General features: G+C 38.9%; 1 protein-coding gene across 1 annotated transcript in view; it reads right to left on the reverse strand.

The window, feature by feature from the left end:
- Positions 1–7835, reverse strand: part of tgfbr2l (transforming growth factor beta receptor-like) — a 22371-nt gene extending 14536 nt beyond the window's left edge. The window contains 2 exon segments of the mRNA XM_033616967.2: positions 7650–7793; positions 7796–7835. Coding sequence (XP_033472858.2) covers positions 7650–7793; positions 7796–7820 — 169 coding nt within the window. The 5' untranslated portion in view covers positions 7821–7835.
- Between the last annotated feature and the right edge of the window lie 3130 nt (positions 7836–10965).

The following is a 10965-nucleotide window of genomic DNA, read 5'->3' on the forward strand; positions in this document are numbered from 1 at the left end:
CGTTTCCAGTACAAGAAAAGACTTCAAGTGTTTCAGATAAAAACTTCAGTCTCTTCTCTCAGGCTGACACTCTGCCTGACATGTGGTCGAACAGTTAACTCTGTACGCTCTGTAGTAGCACAAACATTATTTCAGGTCAAACATGTGATGTGAAGATGTTTTACTGAAGTCAAAGCAGAAATACTACAGTGTACAATGTCTTTATATACACTCACCAGCCACTTTTTTAGGTACACCTGCTCAATTGAACGTTAACGCAAATAGCTAATCATCCAATCACGTGGCAGCAGCTCAATGCATTTAGTTTAATTGTAGATATGGTGAAGACGAGCTGCTGAAGTTCAAACTGAGCATCAGAATGATGAAGAAAGGTGATTTAAGTGACTTTGAATGTGGCATGGTTGTTGGTGCCAGACGGGCTGGTCTGAGTATTTACTGGGATTTTCAGCACAACCATCTCTAGGGTTTACAGAGGATGGTCCCAAAAAGAGAAAATATTCAGTGAGCCAAAATGCCTTGTTGATGCCAGAGGTCAGAGGAGAATGGCCAGACTGGTTCAAGATGATAGAAAGGCAACAGGAAGTCAAATAAGCACTGGTTCCAACCAAGGTGTGCAGAAGAGCATCTCTGAAGCAACAACACCTTGTCCAACCTTGAAGCAGATGGGCTACAGCAGCAGAAGACCACACCAGGTGCCACTCCTGTCAGCTAACAACAGGAAACTGAGGCTACAATTCACACGGGTTTTCTCACCAAAACTGGACAATAGAAGATTGGAAAAACGTTGCCTGGTCTGATGAGCTTGGATTTCTGCTGCAACATTCAGATGGTAGGGTCAGAATTTGGCCTAACCAACATGTCCATCCCTTTATGACCACAGTGTACCCATCTTCTGATGGCTACTTCCAGCAGGATAACGCACCATGTCACAAAGCTCACATCATCTCAAACATGACAATGAGTTCACTGTACTCCAATGGCCTCCACAGTCACCAGATCTCAGTCCAATAGAGCACCTTTGGGATGTGCTGGAACGGGAGATTCTCATCATGGATCAACTGTGTGATGTCATCATGTCAACATGGACCAAAATCTCTGAGGAATGTTTCCGGCACCTTGTTGAATCTATGACACCACGAATTAAAAAGAGGGTCAAACGTAGTAATAGCATGGTGTACCTTATAAAGTGGCTGGTGAGTGTATATATGTTACTATTTGACAGTGGTGGCATAGTGGCATACAAAAGTTTGGGCACCCCTGGTCAAAATGTCTTTTACTGTAAATAGTTGCGTAAGTAGAGGGTGAACTGATCTCCGAAAGACATGAAGATAAAGATGAAACATGCTTTTCAATGTTTTAAGCAAGATCAGTGTTTTCATTTTGTTTTGCACAATTTTAGAGTGATAAAAAATGAAAGGAGCACCATGCAAAAGTTTGGACACCCCAAGACATTTGAGCTCTCAGACAACTTTTACCAGGATCTCAGACTTTAATTAGCTTGTGAGGGCTCTGGCTTGTTCACAGTCATTGTTAGGAAAGGCCAGGTGATGCAGATGTCAAAGCTTTATAAATACTCTGACTCCTGAAACCTTGTCCCAACAATCAGCAGTCATGGGCTCCTCTTAACAGCTGCCTAGCAAAGCAGAAGAAGACATAAGAAGGTAGCAAAGTGTTTTCAAGTAGCTATTTCCTCAGTTCATATTATCATTAAGCAATGGCAGTTAACAGTAACTGTGGAGGTCAAGTTGAGGTCTGGAAGACCAAGACAACTTTCTGAGAGAGCTGCTCATAGGATTGTTAGAAAGGCCAAAACCACTGTTTGACTGCAAAAGACCTGCAGGAAGATTTATCAGACTCTGGAGAGGTGGTGCACTGTTCTACTGTGTAGACACACCTGGACAAATATGACCTTCATTGAAGAGTCATGAGAAGAAAACCTTTCCTGTGTCCTCACCACAGAATTCCGTGTCAGATGTTTGTAAAGGAACATCAGAACAAGCCTGATGCTTTCTGGAAACAAGTCCTGTGGACTGATGAAGTTGAAACAGAACTTTTTGGACACAATTAGCAAAGGGACACCTGTCCAACTGTTGAACACGGGGGTGGATGGATCATGCTTTGGACTTGTGTTGCGGCCAGTGGCACGGGGAACATTTCACAGGAAGAGGGAAGAATGGATTCAGTTAAATTCCAGCAAATTCTGGAAGCAAACATCACAACATCTGTAAAAAAAGCTGAAGGCGAAGAGAGGATGGCTTCTACAATAGGACAATGATCCTAAACACACCTCCAAATCCACAATGGACGACCTCAAGAGGAGCAAGCTGAAGGTTTTGCCGAGGCCCTCACAGTCCCCCGACCTAAACATCATTAAACATCTGTGGATAGAGCTCAAAGAGCAGAGCATGAAGACGACCCAAGAATCTCACAGTGCTAGAAGCCTTTTGCAGGAAGAATGGATGAAAATCCTCCAAACAAGAAGTGAAAGACTCTGAGCTGGATACCAAATGTGTTTAGAAGCTGTAATATGAGTTACGGACCAAATGAACCAAACAACAGGTGTGAAAGCACCCTGAGTCACAAGTTAGGGTTCTTTCACATCTGTAGTTAGGTTCATTTCTAGTTTTGGTTCAGTTCCTGTTCACACTGTCTCTTTTGCAAACAAACCCAAAGGAGAAAATATGAAGTTCTGACTGACAGGTAACTCATTGATTGGACAGTAATGATTCAGGGTTTCGTACTGCGGGATCACTGTCACACGGAGTCGGATACACTGATGGCAGCTTCAACAACCTTTTAATCAGGGAAAATCCCCTCACTAACATGCATATGTGTTACCATGGTTACACATATGCACTAGCATAAATAGGTTACCGGGTATACGTGGCCTTTTTCAGGATCAGTGATAAGATCGTGGACAGATTTGATGATCAGCAGATGGATTTGTTATTGGTTTAGCTGTTGCTAAAATGACATATCTGCTCTCATAAAATCTTATGAGTGATTCGTTTTCTTTCACACCACAAACACACCGCACCAGAGTCTGTTTGGAAGTGGACCAAGACCCACCTTTTCAAGTGGTCTCGGTTCAGTTGTTTGGTCCGCACTAGTGTTCGACTGGCAGCTTTCACACCAGCCCAAATGAACTGGACTGAGTTTGTTCTGAGTTTGTTTTAACCGAACCAAACAGGTTGGGTGTGACGGCATGTTAAGGCTGCTTTCACACCTGCCCTGTTTGGTTCGGTTCAATTGATCTCAAGTTCATTTGCCCCCTCAGTGCGGTTCGTTTGGGCAGGTGTGAACACAGCAGTCACACTCAGGTGTGCACCAAAACAACGGGACTGAGACCTTCTTGAAGAGGTGGTCTCAGTCCGGTTACAAACCAACTCTGCTGCGGTTCGTTTGTGGTGAGAAGGTGTTCCGACCTGGATGTGAACCAACTGCAGTCACATGACACATTGTTTGTACTGTTACTGCATGAAACTGAATATTTGTGTACTTTTACTGACTGAAGTTGACAATATATATGTTATAAAAGTACAATATTTCCCTCTGAGGTGAAGTCGAAGTATAAAGTAACAGAAATACTTGAGTCACGTACAAGTACCTCAAAATAAGTGTCTTTCCAGTGTAACAGCTGACACACAGATATTTATTAGATATTTATCAGCAGCTGTGTGTGTGTGTGTGTGTGTGTGTGTGTGTGTGTGTGTGTGGAGTCATCAGGCCATCACCACGTCACCTCACTGTCCTCATTAGTACAAATAAAACACTCACACACACATAAACAAACACACACTTTCTTTCAGTGCCAGTCGCTCTCTTCTCCAGAGTCTTAAGACAGAGCCAAGAAGTGTGTGTGTGTGTTTTTGTGTTTCTCAGATACACTCGCTCTTTGTTAGATGTGAGATAATAAGTTGCTTTTTAATCGCACACACGGTTCATCTGTTCATTCATGTCACTTCAGTTTCAAATCACACTTCACTGAGACCTTTAGACCAAATAATATAATGTAATGTAATGTAATATAATGTAATGTAACATACTACAGTAGTTCATCAATGATAAAATGCAGAAATTAAAAAGGAGCATTAAATCAGCAGCTCTATGAGCCTAAACTTTAAAATCAGTGCTAACATGCTCACAATGCTAATGCTAATATTAAGCAGATAAAATGTTTACCATGCTGACCATCTAATTATATAGCGTGTTAGCATGCTAACATTAGCTCATCATCTGTAAACACAAGAGTCCGGCTCAGGTTCTGCAGGTCATAAAGTAAAAAGTATTGGACACATGGACATGTTGACCTGAACTTTACAATACTGCAGCACACTGACCGCTAATACTTTAACTACATAATACTGATACTTCTATTGCATGGAGAAATATTTGTGTACTTTACCTACATGAAGCTAAAGAAATGTTTGTACTTTTACTGTAGTAGGATCTGAAGGAAGGACTTTTCACTTGAATTGCAGTACTTTTACTGCTGTTGCTACATGAAGCTGTCAATACTTGTGTACTTTTACTGCATGGAGCTGTTAATACTTGTGTACTTTTACTCCATGAAGCTGTTAATACTTGTGTACTCTTACTGCATGAAGCTGGTAATACTTGTGTACTTAAACTACATGAAGCTGTTAATACTTGTGTACTTTTACTCCATGAAGCTGTTAATACTTGTGTACTCTTACTGCATGAAGCTGGTAATACTTGTGTACTCTTACTGCATGAAGCTGTTAATACTTGTGTACTCTTACTGCATGAAGCTGTTAATACTTGTGTACTTTTACTCCATGAAGCTGTTAATACTTGTGTACTCTTACTGCATGAAGCTGGTAATACTTGTGTACTCTTACTGCATGAAGCTGTTAATACTTGTGTACTCTTACTGCATGAAGCTGTTAATACTTGTGTACTTTTACTCCATGAAGCTGTTAATACTTGTGTACTCTTACTGCATGAAGCTGTTAATACTTGTGTACTCTTACTGCATGAAGCTGGTAATACTTGTGTACTTTTACTCCATGAAGCTGGTAATAGTTGTGTACTTTTACTCCATGAAGCTGGTAATACTTGTGTACTTTTACTGCATGAAGCTGTTAATACTTGTGTACTTTTACTGCATGAAGCTGGTAATACTTGTGTACTTCTACTCCATGAAGCTGTTAATACTTGTGTACTCTTACTGCATGAAGCTGTTAATACTTGTGTACTCTTACTGCATGAAGCTGGTAATACTTGTGTACTTCTACTCCATGAAGCTGTTAATACTTGTGTACTCTTACTGCATGAAGCTGTTAATACTTGTGTACTCTTACTGCATGAAGCTGGTAATACTTGTGTACTTTTACTCCATGAAGCTGGTAATAGTTGTGTACTTTTACTCCATGAAGCTGGTAATACTTGTGTACTTTTACTGCATGAAGCTGTTAATACTTGTGTACTCTTACTGCATGAAGCTGGTAATACTTGTGTACTTTTACTCCATGAAGCTGGTAATACTTGTGTACTTTTACTGCATGAAGCTGTTAATACTTGTGTACTTTTACTCCATGAAGCTGTTAATACTTGTGTACTCTTACTGCATGAAGCTGGTAATACTTGTGTACTTTTACTCCATGAAGCTGTTAATACTTGTGTACTTTTACTCCATGAAGCTGTTAATACTTGTGTACTTTTACTCCATGAAGCTGGTAATACTTGTGTACTTTTACTGCATGAAGCTGTTAATACTTGTGTACTCTTACTGCATGAAGCTGGTAATACTTGTGTACTTTTACTGCATGAAGCTGGTAATACTTGTGTACTTTTACTGCATGAAGCTGGTAATACTTGTGTACTTTTACTCCATGAAGCTGGTAATACTTGTGTACTTTTACTCCATGAAGCTGTTAATACTTGTGTACTTTTACTGCATGAAGCTGTTAATACTTGTGTACTTTTACTCCATGAAGCTGGTAATACTTGTGTACTTTTACTGCATGAAGCTGTTAATACTTGTGTGCTCTTACTGCATGAAGCTGGTAATACTTGTGTACTTTTACTGCATGAAGCTGTTAATACTTGTGTACTCTTACTGCATGAAGCTGGTAATACTTGTGTACTTTTACTGCATGAAGCTGTTAATACTTGTGTACTCTTACTGCATGAAGCTGTTAATACTTGTGTACTCTTACTGCATGAAGCTGGTAATACTTGTGTACTTTTACTCCATGAAGCTGGTAATACTTGTGTACTTTTACTGCATGAAGCTGTTAATACTTGTGTACTCTTACTGCATGAAGCTGGTAATACTTGTGTACTTTTACTCCATGAAGCTGGTAATACTTGTGTACTTTTACTCCATGAAGCTGTTAATACTTGTGTACTTTTACTGCATGAAGCTGTTAATACTTGTGTACTTTTACTCCATGAAGCTGGTAATACTTGTGTACTTTTACTGCATGAAGCTGTTAATACTTGTGTACTCTTACTGCATGAAGCTGGTAATACTTGTGTACTTTTACTCCATGAAGCTGTTAATACTTGTGTACTCTTACTGCATGAAGCTGTTAATACTTGTGTACTCTTACTGCATGAAGCTGGTAATACTTGTGTACTCTTACTGCATGAAGCTGGTAATACTTGTGTACTCTTACTGCATGAAGCTGGTAATACTTGTGTACTTTTACTGCATGAAGCTGTTAATACTTGTGTACTCTTACTGCATGAAGCTGGTAATACTTGTGTACTTTTACTCCATGAAGCTGTTAATACTTGTGTACTCTTACTGCATGAAGCTGTTAATACTTGTGTACTCTTACTGCATGAAGCTGGTAATACTTGTGTACTCTTACTGCATGAAGCTGGTAATACTTGTGTACTCTTACTGCATGAAGCTGTTAATACTTGTGTACTCTTACTGCATGAAGCTGGTAATACTTGTGTACTTTTACTCCATGAAGCTGGTAATACTTGTGTACTTTTACTCCATGAAGCTGGTAATACTTGTGTACTCTTACTGCATGAAGCTGGTAATACTTGTGTACTCTTACTGCATGAAGCTGGTAATACTTGTGTACTTTTACTGCATGAAGCTGTTAATATTTGTGTACTCTTACTACATGAGGCTGTTAATACTTGTGTACTTTTACTCCATGAAGCTGTTAATACCTGTGTACTTTTACTACAGGGAGTTGACAGTATTTGTGTACTTTACTGTAGTAGGATTTGAAGGCAGGACTTTTGACTTGAATAGCAGTACTTTTACTACTGTTGCTAGATGAAGCTTTAAATATTTGTGTACTTTTACCTGATGAAGCATTTGTGTACTTTAACTACATGAAGGTAAAAATAACTTGTGTACTTTAATATCAGTAGGATTTGAAAGCAGGACTTTTAAATGTCCTGGAGAACTTTTACTTTATTGTACTGTTTTTACTCTTCAGATGAAGCTGTCAATACTTATGTACTTTTACTTTAGTAAGATTTAACAGAAGGTCTCTAACTTGTCCTGGAGTACTTTTACTTTGTTATACTGGTATTTTTACTTTGTTCTCTCTAAAGCAAACTGTCCCAGGTCCCCCGGGTCTCCTGCCCGGCCTCAGAGCTCCACTCAGCACGGAGGAGAAGAGAGAAAAGCGGGGCGAAGAGGCAGCACTCACCGGCAGTCAGCAGGACGAGGATCCCGGTCCAAAGCGTCCGGCACCGAGCCATCATCTGCGGCCACAAAACTACGCAGGAGCTCGGTCTGTCTGTCCGCTGCTGGGTCCGTCTGTCCGTCTGTCGGTGTGTCGGTCGGTCCTGGGCCCCGGTGTCAGCGCAGAGCCTCTCATGTATGTAACGTTGAATAGAGAGAGTCCAGATGTTTTTCATCCAGATGTGGTTAAGCCCCGCCCCCCGCTGCTGCCTCTGTGTTTCCACTGAAGAAGGACTGCTGCTGCTGAAGGTGATGATGACGATGATGATGATGATGATGAAGACTGTGTCTCATTATCAGGACAGGATCATCACTTTACTGCTCAGAACAATATCACAATAAAAATACTTCAGTCCGTACTTCAGACAAAAAGTACTTAAAGTATCAAAAGTAAAAGTAGGCTACTCACCAGGCAGCTCCGGTATCATAAAGACCTCCTGCATTAGCCTTTAATTAACATTACTGTTAATATTTATCTGGTCCAGCTGGAATTAATTTACTTTATATACTTTAACCCTCAAAAATACAACATTTAATTATATGTTTTTATTTGAACATTTTTAATCCACAATGAAAAAAACGCACTCTATTATAAAGAACATCTTAAAATACAGAAGTTTTAGCAGCAAACTGCAGGATTAAAGTATCAAATGTTAAAGTACTCATGATGCAAAATGATATTCACATTCATCATTGTTTATTCCTGGGTCATTATTATACGTAGCAGCATCTGAATGCTGTTGAGATGGAGCTCACCTATTTCTAACAATTCTCATATATTTTTTTAAACATACATTTTTTTCTATCTTTATTTATTTATTGCATTATCTATCTATCTATAGATAGATAGATAGATAGATAGATTTAAAATAAAAATAAAAAAAAATTTAAGAAAATAAAATCTAATTAATGTCAGTGTGAAGAATGAAAGCATTTCAGTACTGTCCATTACATTAGGAGGAACAACAAAACTTTCACCGAGAGTCCTTTTATGTTTTGTTTCGTTTAGGGACTGTTCTTCACTTATCACAGGAAGGGAGGGGCTGTTAATTTATTTCTTAATTTAAAAAATATTTTTTCCTTGATCCTCCCTGAGTGGCTGGCAGAAAATCCATGACCCTCCCTCCACCATAAATTAGTTACTAGATTTTTAAAACGTACCCTCTGTTGTCTGAAAGTTAAAAGTTGAAGAGTTAAAAAAAGCCTCAGTTTTTCCACTCTTGTCGTACAAATAGTTTATTTCTGGCCAAACTTTAAATGAGATGTTGAATAAAATGATGCTGATGAAATATCACTTTTTAAGATCAGATTTTTTTCTCTTGTTTTTTTTTTTTTCTCTGATGGAAGCATTTGTCACACATGATGTGTTCAAGGACCGTCAGAAATTTAAAAAAAATCCAACGATAGTTTCTGGCTGTGATAAATGGTGCAACATTGGTGGTTTTTAAAAAACATGGTGTCCAAACCTGCATGTTTTCGTTAGAAATGTCAAATCTACAAAGTCTGGAAAATCTGCAAAAATTTGCAAGGCATGTTTTCTGTAAAAGTCACCAGCAAAAAAATTTTAAAGATATTTTTGGGGGCATTTGTTTGCCTTTAATTGACAGGACAGCTAAGCATGAAGGGGGAGAGAACCCGGCCACTGCAACAACAGCCTTGTACATGGGACGCCTGCTCTATCCACTAATCCACCGATACCCCTTCACCAGTAAATTAATCACAAAATACAACCAAGGACCATCTGACATTTCAAAATCCAACAATTATTATCAGCAATTTCTGTTTTTACAGTTTCTAGCTGATAAATGGTGTAATTTTGGTGATTTTGTTAAAGGAAAACATGCAGGGTTTGGCTTTATGATCTTACAGGACACAAACACTGCTCTCTCGGGTGAAAGTCAGTGTTTGTTGGACCCACCCACCATACTTGGACTTTCGTCGCATTAACTTTTGTTCTTGTCCCGCCGTGTTTCTCCCCTGACGCCACCGAGCGTTGTTAAACTCTAACAGTGACTGGCTGCGTGTCTTGCTGATGTTAAAGGATGGCTTTTTCGTCAGTGTCTGACGCTACAAGTGCCGCACTTTGACGACTTCGGAGTGAGACCAGGTTGACCCCTCCCCCAAGCCAAAATAAAAAAACATGTTCCTCTTCAGTGCCTGAAAAAAATTTATTCAAAATGCCTTCTCCCCGCTTTGTAAACATCACATAATATCATTATTAATTTATTTTCTTTTTCTCTTATGTAACACTTTTCATTATCGTCACCATTTCTCTTTGATATGTTTTTATATCCCAGCTGTGTCACACTGAGAGTTAATGAAGCCGACACACACAAACACACACACACACACACACACACGGAGACACGTGGAGCTCTAACAGGATTATTCCACTTCATCAGTCACATTATGATGAAGCACAGTGATATGAAGCAGCAGCCACACAAACTCAGTGTAACATTACACGGCTCTATTTTTAACTGTGGATTTTTATTGTGGTTTAACACATTTTTTTTCTGGAATAAATGTTCATTTAATGCTACTTTATATTTCTACTCCACATTTCAGAGGTCAGTATTATTCTTTGTTCACTGCAGTGATTAAACTCCCCACACTGTAAAATATCTGACTGTACATTTACAGTAAATTACTGTGACATGACAGCTGTATACTCTGATCTCACAGTAGCAGTAATGCATCACTGTGATATCACAGTATGTTCCTGTGAATTATTGAATTTAACTGTAACTTTACAGTTTATGTTCATTTGATAATTGTGATTCAACAGAATGCTCCTGTAGAATTACTGTATTTCACTGTAATCAAACACTTAAACTGCTTCTGTTAAATCACCACATCTACCTGCATGAATTTCACAATAAAATTCAGAATATGGTTATATATCACAGTAAAAGCCTGTGAGATGAATAAAGATACTCATGAAAAGGACCAGCACCTCAACATTATCAGGTACTTAAAGGAATATTTCAACATTTTGAGAAATAATATTATTTATAATCTTTCCAACTGAGAGTCGGATCAGATGATAACATCACACTCATGTGCTAAGCAGTTAGCTTAGCATAAAGACTGTAAACAGAGGGAACAGTTAGCCTGGCTCTGTCTGATTAAAATAAATGTTTACACATATTTATTCACATTAATGTTCTTCAGAAACTGTTTTTCACAAAGGCCTATTTAAAAAAAACTTCAGGGGCTCTGCTGCAGGTGAGGGTGATAAATCCTGAAGTGGAAGATATGTTGAGATATTTTACAGGTAA

Source organism: Epinephelus lanceolatus, chromosome 14 (assembly GCF_041903045.1).
Source record: "Epinephelus lanceolatus isolate andai-2023 chromosome 14, ASM4190304v1, whole genome shotgun sequence".
NCBI lineage: Eukaryota > Metazoa > Chordata > Actinopteri > Perciformes > Serranidae > Epinephelus > Epinephelus lanceolatus.